Source organism: Lissotriton vulgaris, chromosome 1_1, assembly GCF_964263255.1.
Source record: "Lissotriton vulgaris chromosome 1_1, aLisVul1.2, whole genome shotgun sequence".
Classification (NCBI taxonomy): Eukaryota; Metazoa; Chordata; class Amphibia; order Caudata; family Salamandridae; genus Lissotriton; species Lissotriton vulgaris.
In genome coordinates this window covers 1,818,475,413-1,818,492,537 of record NC_141685.1, presented here as the reverse complement: position 1 = coordinate 1,818,492,537, position 17,125 = coordinate 1,818,475,413, and the positions used below count along the sequence as shown (strand labels likewise).

Here is a 17,125-nt window from a genome sequence, read left to right as displayed (position 1 = left end):
ACAGCTCTGTCCTTAACACCACATTGGATTCCCATATACTCCCCAAAATGCCCTTATACTATCGTTTTTAGAACATCCAGTTCACAAACATTTATCACGGGATTAAAATATGTTCTTTCCAAACATGTTTTAATTCAAAACAAAATATTATTGGGTTGTCGCTAATGTGCCTTTACCCTCTCTATAAAGTCGTAGTCACTCTTCATTCACTCTGTATGCATCTGCTCGAGCAAAAAACAGTAACCTTCATAACAAAACTCATGGTTCCTGTGATAATTAATTCAATTTTTCCAACAATTGAAAACATCTTGCTGATAGCTTTATACCTTTACTTTGCTTCTAGAAGAACGTATTATTACGCGATCCGCATGAACTCCTACTCACTGTGCAAACACCGATACTAATATATATTTTAAACAAAGCTTTCATTTTGCAGTTGCCACAAACGGGGGAAAACAATTTCCCACACCAACAAGGATAGCAAGTCTAACATTTTCGTCACAAGTCAAATCCAGCCATTCAGGTTTATCAAATATTAAAACATGCTGCCCAAAAACTATTTTGCAGCTAACATTACTGCTCCTTCAAAGAAACTGCGTTTTTTCCCCAAATGCGGACAGTTCACAAGCCTGCCTCACCTTATGAGCTCGTCGCAAGCGACCGTCTTTGAACAACTGTTTTTGTTTCACAATATCTGTCGGCTCTTAGGAAACGCTGCATACCTCCCATAAAATTCAATGTGTCCCAGCATATAAGGGTGGAGCAGGAACTTGAAGTCAAGCTTTGTGTGGCCCAAAGCGTTTAGCAAACTTTAACATCACTTCACTATCTATAGAATGCTCTCACTTGTATGTATATGTTGACTCGTTGCTCAAGGTAGAATGGAGACAGGCCTGCTGTGATAAATCTCAGTAATAAAAGCCTGTGTCTGGGTAGTGCCCGAATAACAATGTAGCCCAAATAACGTCTTTTTAAAAATAAAATGTACAATAGGAAGATAACATCCTAAAACATCATCCTGTAATTTAACGACATAGGCTTGCTTTCAGAAACATATTTTTTTCTTATATCAAACAATTACAATTGTTTACGTTATGTATTTCAACACCAAAAACCACTGGAAAGTGCCACTGAATAGCGTTCTTCCACAAAATGGCAATTTTTAACACATGCACAAATGGAAACTAATATACGGAGACTTAAAAAAAACACTTCAGCATCTGCCTACTTTATGTATATTTCAAAATCGCTTTTATTAGAGTACTGCAAAGTTACTGCCTTTCTATACTGAACATCATGATACATCTTGACTTATCTCGTAAAATACACAACACCCATTTTTATAAAAATAAAACATCATATCACTACTGCCAAAAATCCACATAGGTTTGATTTCAGTGCATCACCACACGATGCAGTTAGTGAAAGCATTATTTCAATAACATTATTTATCTTCAACAGTGAAATATATTTCGGTGGATCTGGAGATATATTGAATTTCCAGTGTTCATTATATAGCACAAAAGCCCAACATAAAGTGTGTCTGGCCGTTCACCAGTGGCATGCAAAACAACAGTAAATGTTTTAGCACTCACTAACGTACTGAACGGCTAAATAATTGAGGTCCACAATGCGAGACATATTGGCATTGCCAATGTTTGTTGCATGTATGCGGATGTGTCTGCAAATGAGCTTACATGTGCTGGAAAACAAAGATGCAGGTCGGATCAAAAAAGAAAAATGAGACATTTTACAGGTTTTGGATGAACATTGTTTTTAAGATTGGGAGTCTTCCTCTGGGCATCAGTACTTGCTGTGGGAGGACAGATCCAAAGCAAACTGTTTAATATTCTTTTTAATATATTCAGATATTAGTCCAGTGAGTTTTCTTGCATTGCTTTTTATGACTGAATGGAAACTTAGAAACATGTCTCAGTGTCATGTGCTTCTGGGGCATACAATGGCTCAAATATTTAATTTCTGAACAACTATGCTGAAAGTCTTACTTGAAAATTATTAAAAGACATTCCCTGCTTGAGGACATCACTAAGGCTGATATAGAAGGAAAGTTCTTGGTGCAGTGTCAGTGCTACTGTTTGAAGTGAAACTGGTCTAGCTGCACTCCTGCACATCTAAGGAATGTGTTCAGCCTTCTACTGCGCCTCATGTTGCCCAATGTGCATCATGGATAGCAAAAGGCTACTTTAGGCATACGATTTAACAGTTCACTTGTTTCACAATGTAGATCATATGAGCCAGATTTTGGGGGTATCTCTTGAGTTGAACTTTTCTGGAGGTAATGGATGAAGAAACTAACCATAAACCAGACATGAAAAAAAACACAAGAAGGTAGAACACACACAGAATCCCACAAAATGTGCCACTTCCTGGTCCATTTTTAAACTTCTATTATTCATGCGAGTTTTTAAAACAAAGTAGAGGATGCAAAGTAACCAGACCCTGCAACAAAGAAATGAAAAATATAATGATACAACAACATGCATGCATTAAAATGGGATACATTAAGCAGTATAAACTGAAAATGTGAAGAGTTTAGCATTTCTCTGACATTATTTTGGACAATATGCTTCATAGGTTCGCTAAGAATGTTTTGACCTTATCTGTAAGAATTTCCTCTTCCTCTAGGTTGCCTTTAAAATCCCTATTTACATCCAAAACCAGAACAGGAACATTTTTTAAGTTCTCAAAATGGACTTCAGTACATTTTTTTATGAGCCAGTCTTCATGTTGGACATGCAATTTCTTTAAATATTCTAGTTCTACTTGTTCCTCTTCTGACCTGCCTCTTTGCCGCAGTCTTTCATAGCATTTCTCTGGTGTTGCTTGAAGATAAAGAATTCCGTTCAGAGCTACTCGGTCCTTGAATTGTTGCAGAAGAAAAGAATGCCAGTCTTGATATATTGTCCATTCAATCTCGCTCATGTGTCCAAGATCAAATAGATTTTTAGCAAAAACGTACCTATCACTGTAGACAGACCTCTCAAATACCTGTACTGGATTGTGTACTTTCATCAAATGCTCAGAAAATGGTTCTAACTGGGCCTTTAATCGGCCCATGCAGGAATATGTCTGGAAAGTATAAGACCACCTGGAAGGATCTTGATAGACCATTTGGAGTAAATTTGCAGTCTTGGAACAATCACCAGAACCTTGAATGTTTTGCCATTTGTTCACCGGTTCGGTAACCATGTGCCAGCCCTGGAATGTTTTACCTAGTAGAGTTAAAAATGTTGACTTGCCCACTGCAATGTTTCCCTCTATAGAAAGCCTCTTAACACTGGGGCTTGTAAAAGAACTAGAAGTCATAATGTCAGTGGTATTTAAATATCTGACTGTATTCGGTGTCAAGGCAGCTACAGCATCTCCTTGACTGTAAAAAGGTGCAGCAGAAAATAAATACTTTCGTACCTTTGGGAAAATAATGCTAAGTTGTAGTACTGTCTTTGGAAGAATCCAGGATTTGCTGAAAGACATTGTCCTGAAAACAAATGGAAATTGACAATTTAAATACTTAAACATGAGAACTTGTAATAAACATTTTACCAATATAGAAAAATAGCACTGAATAATACAAGTTGGTAGAATATATATTTCTGCATAAATCCATTGTAAAAATAAATGCAACACCTACAATAATAACTTAGCAATTTTTTAAGAAGCTAAATTTATTACATGGGAAAAGATCACAAATTCATTAAAATTCTTTCTAGTGGCCATGCAGTTGTGAACAAACTATCCATGTAGCATGTTCACTCAAAGAGAGGAAAGTGTTCTGCAAACATTTTTTACCCTATGTCGTTTGTTTGCACTTTCCACTTTACTGTACAGAACATACAGCTTTTAAGGCAATATGCCGCCCTCTGCTGTGACTATACCCCACTTGAATAGGGCTAGCCTCTTGTGTAAGTTAGCTGATTCTTTTAAGGTTCCCTGGCAGCATGCCAGCAGTACATCGGGGAAGCTGTGATTGGCAAATGAACCGATCCCAAATGTTCCTGCCTGAGTATACATTCATAACATATCTCTTATTGGGTAAGCCACTTTACACATTTGATTTCCAACGTTTGGTTGGTAACTCCTCTCATCTCCTCTCCCTCCTCTGCAACATTAACCCCACAGGATAGTATAAAGGATTTGGCACTGGGCGTGGCAGAGACACATTTGCGCCTGAATAGTATCTGTAAAGACCCTTTGCCTTTCAGAGAGCAGGGTATGGAAACATTATAGTGTTCCTGTTTAAGGGACAGGCAAAGTGGTAACTGGGGAGGGAGGCAAAGTCCTAACTGGGGTGGTGGTTTTCCTTTGAAAATCGAGTGCCTAAACTGGTAGGGATATTAGTTTGTTTGGTAGTAGAAGAAAGTGATACACAACTGAGACAAGATTCCACCATTTTTAGGGGGACTGCAATCTGGGACAGAATGAATGGCCCATGCTGAGAATTGCATGGACATTACCTTGCTGAAAACATGGATGTGGAAAGTGTTAGAGCTTCATTAGGGTTGGCTAAGCGATCACCCAACAGAGCAAACTAATTTACCCTTTAAAACTTCTGCTCGAGCCATTGTGGGAGATACCTACTTAGTGAGGAAGAAGAAAATAAAGTCACCTTGACTGTTACACTGAAGAATTCCGGACTGCCTGCCACAAACCTTTGACACTAGTTGTCTAAAGCTCTCTCTTGAACCTTGGTTTCCAGCAATAATCAGCTGAACCACAAGCTTCAGTTGCCAGATTTGGAGTAAAGGGGATATTTTGAACTAGCTCTTGATAAGAACGTGCCAGGTAGACTAACAACCCTAAGCAGTTAGGGTGCCATGGCGTGGAGACGAGCTTACCTGTTTGAAGATGCTACCTTCCCTTGGAAGAACATGCCCAGCGAAGCCGTTCTGCTAAGGGGGCTGAAGGGATTCTGTAGCCACAGAGAGACTAACAGCAGGCTTAATTTAGTAGAACTGTCAGCAGACTTTGCAACATATCCCAATGAATTAACATTTTTGAGTCACAGAGACCCTGTGTATTTACCTTGCACACAAGCAAACTATGTCTGCAACAAGCCACATGAGCAAGTTGTACCTATAGTCAATTCAAACTTAACTTGAATTGTAGGTTAATTTGGACTATTATTAGTTGTTCCAATGTCACTATATCACTGGGAAAAGAATCAGAATGGGCTCCGTGAAAACTCAGTCCCAGCTCACATCAAGACTGTAGCTTCTCTCTCCCTTAGTCTAAGTCACTCTTTCGCTAAAAGACAATGTTGTTCACAATCATTCTATCTGTGTTATACAATGTGGATGTCGATTTAACGCTCATTAGCAGTGTCTGGGAAAGGTCTGCAGTAAAATTAGTTTTTCTCATTTCAAGCTCTTTATTATTTAGGACAGGGTGCACATACATGAGTGCTAGCAGCTGAAAGGATGTCAGGAGGGACTCCGTGTAAGGTGCATATCTGCCACCAGAGCTTAGGACTGGAAATTCGGAGTCAGATGTGGGATACTTCTTCAGAGAAATGCACACTCTGGATCCCATCTGTAGCTGTTGCAAGAGGCTGTGTTATGCTTGACCTAGTACTGTCTCTGACAATATGCACACAACAAAAACAAGTAGTGGTCAGAAATGATACACGTCTGGTCTCTTTTTTGTTCATAAAAGACTTTGCGCTTTGTCTACAGGAGACGGGGCATAGAACTCAAATTCAAGTTGAAGGGTATACAACATATAGTGTGGATGCAATAGCTCCTTCAGTAGGAAGAGCAGGAAGAGCAAAAGGCGGACTATTGACTCTGGTATCTACAACTCTTACTGAGTTTAGCTCTGGTGGTTATGTGAAGGTGGCCCAGTATGCATCAATTCTGCGCCTAGTGCATGGCAAAGGTAGGGATTTAGTAATAATAAACTTTTATAATAATATTGTTGGATCCAATAGGGGCACGATTGTACTTAATATAGAGCAGGCAATAGAGGAAGTTCTTGCTCTATCAAGTGATCCCCCAGTAATACTCTGGATGGGCGATTTTAACATTCAAGCATGTAGCCACGCACAGAAGGGGATCTGTGGACACCGTGAAGAATATTTTAATGGAGGTAGAATTGTTTTTAACCATTTCCCACACACTAATTATAGAAGTGTGCTGAACAACTTGGTAGCCAAATTAAACTTGGAACTATTATACTGCACAAAGAACAAAGATAATGAAGAGTGCCCATCATTCAGAGGGAGAGACGCCCATTCTAACATCGATCACATTTTGGTATCCAATGGATCCGCCTACTCCAACGTCTGGGTAATAGAGCAGCCAGTTAGCAACCATAATAGTATATCATTGGAACTAACAGGCTGGGGGCAAAAAACCCATGTATATGGAAGACCGGTCCAAGGGATTACGGCTGAACGATCTAATGGCATGAGAATTAAGTGGAACAGAATTAATCCTACCCAATTTATGGAGGACTTATTCCTCAAATGCAAAAGGGAAATAGGCTACTGCCTAGAATCAAAAGTGATCTCTGCCACCTTACTTGCTAGCTTTTTTAATATAACTAAAGTAATTGATAACTTACTTACAGCAAAGAGTCGTAAGCCGAGGAGAATTAAAGTGGTGTGGTTCGATAAGCACTCTGCCCAGTCATTAAATAAACTTAAAATAGCACTTGATACCAAGCCCAGGGACACAGATAAAATTAGAGAGGAGCGTCTTAATTATAAGAATGCCCTAGCAGTGAGAAAAAAAGACCTGCAAAATGAGGCCTGGTCGAATTTGGATATGGCTGCTGAATTAAAAAATCACAAATTATTCTGGGAAATTGTAAGTAGTTAATTCTTAAAGAATGATAACATCCCCGAAATTACCTCCTATGTCAGTTGCCGCGCATGGATAGCCCATTTCACTGGGAATTTTAAATCTGATTTTAACCCTGATGGATTAATTTTAATTACGGATATAGGGTCTAACTCTAACTCTAAATGGGAAAAAATGCAGCTATCTGTGACCCTAACCGAGGTTATTGAAGCAATAAAAAACAGTAAAGGTGGTAAAGCCCCGGGGCCTGATGGGGTGCCAATGGATTTTTATAAATCAGAAATGACTCTATGGGCCCCAATATTGACACGATATTTCAACGCAGCTTTAGAAGATAGGCTCCCACTAACATGGGCTCAGTCCATTATTGTGCCCCTTTTTAAGAAAGGCTCTAGGTCAGAAGCGCAAAACTACCGCCCCATCTCACTTCTGGACTCGTCAATTAAAAATCCTCAGTCGTGTCTTACTAGAAAGACTGGAAGCCTGGGTAGAGGAAAATAACATCTTATCCCCAGTGCAGTACGGGTTCAGAAAGGGGATGGGAACAATGGAGCAGTGTGTGAACCTGGAACTTATAGTCAGCAAGTACACAAAAGCCAAAGAGGGCAATATTTTTCTGTGCTTTGCTGACTTGAGTTCAGCATTCGATCTGGTGGAGCACTCGCTCCTTTGGCCGGTTTTGCTAGAAATGGGTGCCCCAATTGAAATCATTCACTTTCTGGCCAGATTATATGAGGACCTGTCTAGTAAAGTTAGATTCGGACCTGATGGAGAATGCACACCCTTTTTTAGAATTAACAGAGGAATCCGACAAGGATGTGTGCTTGCCCCACTCTTATTTTCGCTTTTTATAAATCAGATAGACTCAATTTTAAGAAGGATCCAAGCAGATGCCCCTACTATTAATGGTAACTCAATTCCAATTCTTTTATACGCGGATGACGCGGTTTTCCTCTCACGGACCCAAAATGGCCTGCAATGTCTGATTGACAAATTTCATACTTTCATTGAGAGCAGAAAGTTGATAATCAACAAAGGAAAGACCTTTACAATGTCCTGTGGTAGGAAGGCAAGAAAAAGCTTGCCTTCCCTTTTATCTTGATGGGGAGAAATTAGAACCAGTTAAGAATTTTTGTTACCTTGGCATCACATTTTCAGGAGATGGGAGGTGGGCTAGTGAACAAGACAGTGTCAGTTTTAAAATGGCAAGAAATACAAGTTGCGTTTTCAGATTTGCAGCGAAATTAGGGGGGAATTCAAGAAAGGGTGTCAATATTTAACTCTAGGTGCATATCATCAGCCCTGTATGGGGCTGGAATATGGGGATATCACTCCCAGAGTGCTAACCTAATTCAGCATGAGGAGAATGCCTTCCTGAAACGTTTGCTTTGTGCCCCGGCTTCGGCTTCAAATGAGCTAATACATAGGGAAGGCGGATTAAATCATGTCAACGATTTAATTGCCCTCCGACTGTTGTCCCTATGGCGATCCATCTGGTCAAAAGAAGAGACAAAATTTACCCAGGATGTGATCAATGACTGTTTAAAGCTCGACCGCTGTTCAAATATCCCCTTGTTATGTCACATCCAATCCTGGTACAAGACACTTTATGGTTGTGACATTTTTGAAGAATCAGCACCGGGGACAGGGTTGTCAAAGAAGCAGCTTAAAGTCACTTTTCTGAAACACACTAATAGTATCAGGGTGAATATATATGCAAAACAGAGCACGTTTAATTCTTATTTAGAATATAACATTAAAGAAGGCTTACAATCATACCTCACTGTTGTTAGCAAAAGCTCACACCGCTTTGTATTATCTCGCCTTCGTCTGGGGATTGTGCACCACCTAGTAGCATTTCCAATAATTAAGAAACCTGGCTCAGGCTTTTGCCCCTGTGAGGGTGTATCTAGCAGAGTGGATGTCATTTTATGCTGTTCTGTAAATTTTATATTTCCTATAGGAAATTTTACTTGAAACCCATCTTTTTAAAATATAACATTCTTAGTACAAAGAAAGCGATGCAACTGATGTTTAACTTAGGGAGTCCAGATATATGTTTTTATGTGGCTACTTATATTCTGAAAATTGTTACGTAAATCAATCATTGTATAAATCCAATACACGACCCTGATTTTTTTAACTTAATTATTGCCAGTTTTTCCAGCACCTATTGCACTTTATTGCTAGCTTGTGTACGAAGATCGATTGATTGTATGTACTTATACGCACTTTAACTTTGCCAAATTTGCACATATGCCAGAAGAGGAGTACTTCCAGCATTTATTGCACTTTACTGCTAATTTGCACATGTATTATTAGGCGAGAGTATCAATATGCACTTTAGATTGCTCATTTGTACACGGGTTGTTATATGTATATCGTACATAGTACTGATGGTGTTTTGTAAATCAAGGTCGATGCAAATTACGATGTATTGTAATTCATTTGTAGTTTGCTATGTATTGTAATTTATTTTTGACTTTTGCTACATGGTTGTATTTTTACAAACCGAATAAAGCATTTCGAAACGAAACGAAACTACTTTGCGCTTGCTAACTTGTCATCCTCTCCAAGGCGTTTAATTGGTGTCTATTAGAAACGGGATCCCTGGCTGGCCAAGGCTCGCGCCAAAGTCAGTCAGACATCACCATTCCCAAGTCAGGGCAAGACAGTTACACACCAAGAGAACCCCTGCTCACCCTCTAGGTAACGTGATGCGAACAGAAAGGCTAATCTCGGAGGCGATGTGTAAAGAGTTTGCGCGCGCACCCAGCAACAACACCCAAGGCCCACCACAAAGGAAACTCCACACAAGGTTATATAAAAAATAGCCTTTGTATTGTAGCAAAAACACATTAGATAAAACGCACACTTTACAATGTGCCAACAGGCACGGGCAGAATTTACATGGGGATTATGTACAGGACAGGGCCACATGGACCACCGTCAGGGGTAGGCACTTTTCGAATTAGTACTTGTTGTAATTAGCACTTTGTAGAAATAATAATACTTGTAGGTATAACACTTAGCACATAGACATATAATGACTGTAGCACCAAAATAGTAAATGTAGCACACAACCAGTAATCACTGGTAAAGGGGAAATACCTCCTACTCAACCCTAACCACCTTAGGAAAATCACACAGGGAACTAGGACCTTATTATCAGGACCTATAGGAAACATAAAACAATCACCTAAGCAGGTCAGTTTTTAGCAAAGGTAAAGAAACATAAAACAATCACCTAAGCAGGTCACATTTAGCAAAGGTAATAACATAAAACAATCACCTAAGCAGGTCACATTTAGCAAAGGTAAAGACAATTGCGCAGGAATCACATTAGCAAGTAAATCATAAATTGCGCAAGGTGCACATGGCACAACACTAGAACTGTCCCCCAGGCCAACTGGCCTCGCAAGGGCTGAGATGACCTTCGTCCAAAATGTCAGGGCAGGCTGCGCAGGCAGCAAAGAACAAACCTAAACGTGGCAACTGCCCACAAAGTGCTGGGCAGCTGTAAGCAATGATGAGCCAACGTTGGAGCCTTGTGGGCTCAAGAACAATGGTGAGGGGGCCAAACACAGCGTTGGAGCCTCGGGGCTCTAACCAACTAACTGCCCCCTGAGCCTTGCTGGGCTCTGCGAAGTAATGGCGCCTCGAGCCTCTCTGGGCTCGTAAAACAACTGTGGCTGGAGCCTCTCAGGGCTCGAAGAACAAGGATGCGCCTGAGCCTCTCAGGGCTCGTGGAACAATGTGGCCCAGACGTCGGAGTCCCGCTCGGGGGACTCTGGAATAATCAATATGCCCCCAAGGGCCTCTTGTGGCCCTAAAACAATTAGGCCCTCTCGTTGGAGTCACTTGTGGCCTCGGAACAACAATGACCCCTGGAGCCCTGGGGAAAGGAGCGACCTCGGAGCCCGCCCCCACTCACCGGCTACCTGAGGAGGCAGCGTCGACTCTCCTGCTGGGCTTCTACTAGCGGGGCTCTCTCCTTCTCCGGAGCCTCGGGTGCTCTGTCTCTGCTGTGGCCGGTCCCTCTTTCGGTGCAGGGCTCTCCTCTCCTCACGGAAACCCCGCGAGCACCGGCAGCCTTTCTCCTCTCCTCGCACTGTCTAGCCGAGGGCGGGACTTCCGGTCCTTCTCCCGGCCGGGCCGCGCAGGTATTGGCCGGCCGGGCACACACTTCTGGGTTGTTGCGGGCAGCGCAGTGGCCGGTTTCAGGCGGGGTATCACTATTCGAGGGGTAGGCTCCTTCGTGATAAATTAAAAATATAAAAATAGCGGCCAGGCCCCTGGCGGGGTGGGCACCTGGCAGGGGACAAAATAATAGAAAATAAGCGAGGTGGGCACTCGCCAAGGCAACCACAAGCAGGGTGGGTACCTGCACAGTTAGCAAAGCGCTCCCAGCGCTAGAGGGAAAGTAAAGCGCTCCTCAGCGCTAGCAGGGAAAGTAAAGCGCTCCTCGGCGCTAGCAGGGGAAGGAAAGCGCTCCCAGCGCTAAAGGCATCAAAAAGTCCAGCAAGAGTCTGTAGGAAGGCAGGGGGGGCAAGGCTGGGCCAGAGCCAGCTCACTGGGTCTCCAGGCAGGGAGACAATCCAAGTGGCGGTCCTCCTGGCTCCAGCAACAGCAGCAGCCCCCTTTGGCAGGATCCTGGAACAGAACAGAAGCCAATGTAAGGGGACACAGCCCCTTCTTATACTGTAAATCCTTTGTCTTGGTCACAGGGTGAGGGGAGAAACCAGTCACAGCTAGTTTTGGAGCACCCTTGATGTGCTCAGCCCCTCACTCTATTCACTAGCAGGGCTAGGGTCAGCAATCGCACCACAGGGGGCGGAGCCAGCATTGTGTGGGGAAAGCCCAGCCCTATTCAGGAACCAGGTGCAGTCCTCCCCAGCCAACAGCATGTCAATCTCCACACTCACCACTGGGCAGACCCATCCAGACTTCCTGGAGACAGGCTCACCAACCAGCTCCAGCCAATCACACGCCAGGCACATTTTACACTAATATGCCAACTCCTAGAAGTGGCATTTCCACACAAGACACAATCATGCCACATACATCATTGCGAAGCATTCAATCACACGAGTCCGCACATACCAAACTCGAGCCTGCACTCCCCACGCATCAGAACTACCAGGGACACAGACATTCCCCATGCATTCCTATGGGAGGGCAGGCCAGCCTTACTACATGCACACACTTTAATCTGGGACACAGGGAAAAAGTGCGCAGAGACCCAAAAATCATCAACACAGATCACATATTAAAAGCAAAAAGATTAGGGGTGAACCTGCCATAAGTGCCAAGTCCAACAGTGTCATATCAATTACCGGGGTTGCCACTTGGGTCCAAATAATAAGTAGAAGTAAGAAAAATTACTACCTCTGGGCTCCCCTTCTTACCAAGATATGTGGTGGGGAGGTACTATATCAGAATGCCCTGGTGGTGTTAAATCTCTCATGGAGTAGGTGGTGTTGGATACAGGAAAGTAAAGACAAAGTGCATCAGGGCTGGCATTATAATACATAGGCAAAGAATGAGAAGACAGATCTTTAAGCTCTCACTTTTTCATTGTTTGCAATGTTATGAGGTTTGTGAATTTCCTCTGCTTCAGAAGTGAAGCATGAAAGTTAGCAGTTAGACGGAGAGCTACTGTAGCTCTGGTCAGGATTTGGCAGGAAACAGTTCAAACCACCTGCCAAAAATTTCCTTCGTAGGAGGAACGTCAAACAGAAACAGGACTTAATTGAATACCTGTGGATGCTCCACTGTGCAGATGATTCACAGGCTTGTCAGATCGAGGAAAGCTATCTCCACAGTGGAGACAACGGGGTCATATGGCAAAAGGGAAACTATTAAAGTAAATATAACACATTTATAGGGTCTGGCATCCTGGCCTGTGTGATGGAGGTAAAAAGTAATATTTAATATGTGAAGTAAAAGTCAATATGAATTAAACTGCACACAACACAGATGGTTGTCACTGTAATGTCGTGTATTCTCACAGGTGCATGACTTCTGTCCATGCTGCTCCAGACCCCAAGTACCCCATACTTTGCTACTTGTTCAATCATTCATGCTGTGTAGAGTGTTGCGGTGCAGGCATTGTACCAGTCAGTGAACGAGGAATCTAGGGTGGAAGAGAAATAGCTGCAATGTGGTAGCACACCCATTGAGTTTGAAGTACACTGGAAGCTGTAATTTCCCTACAGTACTGCCTTGTTTTGGGAACCATATGGTCCAGTTAGGGATTCCATTGTTAATATTACTTTAGCACCAATTGGAAGGTGGAACGTACACCAAACCAAACAGCCAATAGCTTAATAGAGAGTAATACTCCTCTAAGTTGAGCGAAAGCCCACTCAGAGGACAGACACTATCTGTGCATCTTACAAGGAATAGTTTATTTGACTGTAACTTCACATTTTCATAAGGAGGCCCCATAGCACACAGTAGGAGTAACTGCTTTTCCGTGAGGGATCCAGTAAACACCATCATACCCAATTTCCTTTTGCTGGGTGAAGCTACAGCTTATTTTAAGAAAGCCACACTAGCATTTGCGTTTGCAATACATGTAAGCAGCATTTGCGAATGTGTGTGCTTACATTTGTTAGCGCATTAAAGTCCGACCTCTTGGCTTTGCAATACTTGTTATCCCATCCGGTGTGCGAGTGTTCGAGTTCAACAAAGAACTCCGCAGTACAAAATTAGCACAGCATGTAAACCACTTAGTAATTTACGTAAATTAGCACCTGTCAAACTTGAATGTACCCAGCATAATATTTTAGAAAAGAACTAGAAAAAGCAGAAATAGGCTACCTACTTGAGATTTTTTCACGAAGCTGAAGGCCAAAAAGCCCTACATGGCTCACAGCATCTCGATTCCTCCATTTACTCACAGGCTAACGATTAAAACCTTCAAAAAGAAAAATAGGAATGTAAACAACGACATATACATTTTAGGATTTAGCTCTACACAGTACAACAACCACTAGCAGCAACGGAGATCTTAAAATAAAAAAGTATGTTTCACTTTTTTTTTTTAAACAATTTTTATTATTTTCAGTGTAACAAACATACATGTTGACATTTAATACGACCATTGCATTATAAGTATTGAGATGCACAGGTATACATGTACGAAATATCAAGGTACAGTATCAAGCATGCTATATCACTATTTACATTGTGCAGATCATTAGTCCCTTAAAACTTATCTTATTCTAGATCTTCTTCCTCATCGGAGCTTGCAACATCCTCCTCCGGCAACGGGTCACATAATTCCTCCCTGTATAAACATTCCACGAAGTCCACACTTTGTTCCATATGCGAGGACACGCCCTATTTATATACACCGCCCGTTCTGTCAACATTAGTAGATCCATGTTTCTGCTCCACTCCACCAAGGTGGGTAGTTCTGCTGCTCCCCACTTCTGTGCTATATCTCTCTTTGCTACCATTATGGCCAATGCACCCCATATTTGGCCACATCTGGATAAATCATTCGGCTCCCAAATATTCAAGATACATACATGGTGTTAAGGAGATCTGAAGTGTTTGTGAAACAGTGCGCATCACTTGTCGCCAGTATTCAGTTATGAATGGGCAGTCTCAAAGGGTATGTAGTAGTGTACCTTCTTCGCCACAACCACGAAGACAATAGGGATGTGGTGCTCTTTGTAGTTTGTGTAGTGGGGTTCTAGTGTAGTATATCCGATGTAGGATTTTAAACTGTATTAATCTAAACCTAGCCGAGATTCCCACCTCCCTGGGGGATGCCAATGCCTCATTCCATTCTGTGTCCTCCATGTCCCCAAGTTCCTCCACCCACCTCGCTCGTAATTTCAGCGTAGGGTCTGACAGGTTATTGATCAGCTTACGATAGATAAGTGAGGTTGCACTACGTGGCATGTAGTCAGTGAGTAATCTATCTTCTAACGGTGATGATTCTGGGATGTCGGTGTCTGTCGGTATTGCCTGTAACAATGCGTGCCTGATCTGCACGTATCTGTATGTTTCATTTGATCCCAGATCATACGGTTGTTGAAGCAGGGTGAACTGGATCACGGTCCATTTATCCCAATGGTCTCCCACCTTGGATATTCCGATGTTATCCATTCGCGCAAATCCCTTACTCTGTCTCAGCTGCCCCAGCGCCTTAGTGTCCCAGAGTGGGGTGAGCTTAGTAATTGTTCCCTTCCAACCCAATTTCGCTTGCGCCGCGTGCCATATTGTGGCCGTGTGTTTCACAGGTCCTATCAAATTTGCTACTTGACCTTTGTTATAGAGCACTGATAGCATGCTGTCCGTGCCCAATTGCGCTCTGTCTGCCCTGTATGCCGGGTCATCCCGAGGTGTATGAATCCATTGATTCACAATTTTGAGCTGTGCGGCCCAATAATACATTTGCAGGTGTGGCAACGCGATCCCCCCCTCGTACCAACTCCTATTTAGCTTAATGTGGGCAATGCGGGCTGGGCGGTTACTCCATAATAGATTGGAAACCAGCGCTGTTACCTGTTGAAAGTATCTCGGCGAGACCGGGTATGGGGTGTTTTCTAGGGCATAAAGAAACCTTGGGAGAGCCATCATTTTGTAGAGTGCAGCTCTACCAAGTAGCGTCAGGGGCAATGACGCCCAGTGCCTCACATCATTTCTCAGATGTTCCAGGGGAAGTTTCAAATTCCTATCAAAGAAGTCTGTCGAGTTGTCGGTGATATATATGCCAAGGTATTTGAAGGAGTTCGAGGCCAGCATCAGCGGGCAGTCTGCAGAAAGGGAGGGCTTTGGGCCCTTCAATACGTTTATTACGGATTTTGACCAATTTAGAGTGTAGCCCGACGTTTTCCCGTGGGCATCACAAAGTGCAAGGAGTGCTGGGATGCTCCTGTCTGGGTCTGTTAAATACACCAACATATCATCTGCGTAGAGCGACACACAATCCTCCCATCCCTCCTTCCAGCTAATCCCTTTCAGCAATGGCGTTGCTCTAAGCAATGTCGCTAGCAGTTCCAGGATCAGGGCAAACAGTAAGGGTGACAGGGGACAACCCTGCCGGGTCCCCCTTGCCAGCCGGATTGTGTGTGAGATATGGCAGTTAGCCGTGATCTGTGCAACCGGATTGGTATACAGGAGGCGTATCCAAGCCATGAATTTAGGGCCAAATCCCATATGGGACAGGACTGCGAATAGATGCCCTCACTCCACCATGTCAAATGCCATTCGGGCATCTAAGGAAAGGATGACCGCTGGTTCCTCTAGCAGCGGAGCTCGCGCCAGGACCCCATGCACACGTCGTAGATTGAGAGCAGTGCTTCTATTGGACATGAAGCCCAATTGATCCGGGTGTATCAACAGCGGGAGATGGGCCCACAATCTATTGGCTAACAGTTTCGCAAGAATTTTCGCCTCTAAATTGATAAGTGATATCGGGCGGTAAGAGGAGCAGTCTAACGGTGGTTTACCGGGCTTTGAGATCGCCACTATCGGTGCGGTGCATTGATCCAGCGGGAGTTCTGCATTCGCCAAACTCTCCGTGTACATAGCCAGCAGTGGTGGGCTAAGCGTTTCAGACATGAGCTTGAACCATTCTATGGGGATCCCGTTTGGGCCCAACACTTTCCCGGATTGTATTGCATGTATCGCCTGTTGTATTTCCTCGACCGTGAGATCTGTCTCCAATTCCTGGACCACGTCAGATGGAAGTGTCTTGACCACTATAAGGCTAAGGGATTCTAATGCTTCACCCTCCGTGACTTCTCTCTCAGGGGTATACATGTTTGGAAGTGTTTTGCCAGTGTGCGCACTATCACCTCTGGGCCTGTCTGTAATAATCCCTCATTCGTGTGTAGCTGCGGTATGCCTCTGCTGCCTTCCCTTTGTTTGCCTAACCACGCCAGCATTTTCCCGGCCTTATCCCCTACATCATAAATTCTATGGGCTGAGTTGAGATATTATCGACTACCTGTAATCTGAGATGTTCCTTATACTGCTGCTGGCGTAACTGCAGAGTATGTGCAGATTCTACCGTGGGGTCCACCATATGGGCCACGTTTGCTGTGTGCATTAATAGTTCCAGCTCGGAAAGCTCCCGTTGGTGTGACTTTTTGTGCCCCGTTATGGAAGCCATTGCTTGTTCTCTAAGGACTGTCTTGTACGCCTCCCACAGAACCGAGGGAGAGGACACCGACCTTTCGTTTTCATCAAAATAGTACTTAGTTGTTGTTTTGAGATCTTTCTTAATTTTGGGGACCTTCAGATAGTTAGGGTATATGGGGTATATTCTTTTGCATGTCTTT

The 17,125-nt window shown here is 43.1% G+C and overlaps 1 protein-coding gene across 1 annotated transcript in view; it reads right to left on the bottom strand.

Annotated features, from left to right (window-relative positions):
• Window positions 1–1,237: 1,237 nt before the first annotated feature.
• Window positions 1,238–17,125, bottom strand: part of LOC147751270 (deoxyguanosine kinase, mitochondrial-like) — an 82,789-nt gene continuing 66,901 nt past the window's right edge. Inside the window, exons 2-3 of the mRNA XM_086919175.1 lie at window positions 13,651–13,743; window positions 1,238–3,499 (exon numbers count right to left, since the gene is read on the bottom strand). Coding sequence (XP_086775301.1) covers window positions 2,590–3,495 — 906 coding nt within the window. The 5' untranslated portion in view covers window positions 3,496–3,499; window positions 13,651–13,743 and the 3' untranslated portion in view covers window positions 1,238–2,589. The remainder of the gene's footprint in view (window positions 3,500–13,650; window positions 13,744–17,125) is intronic.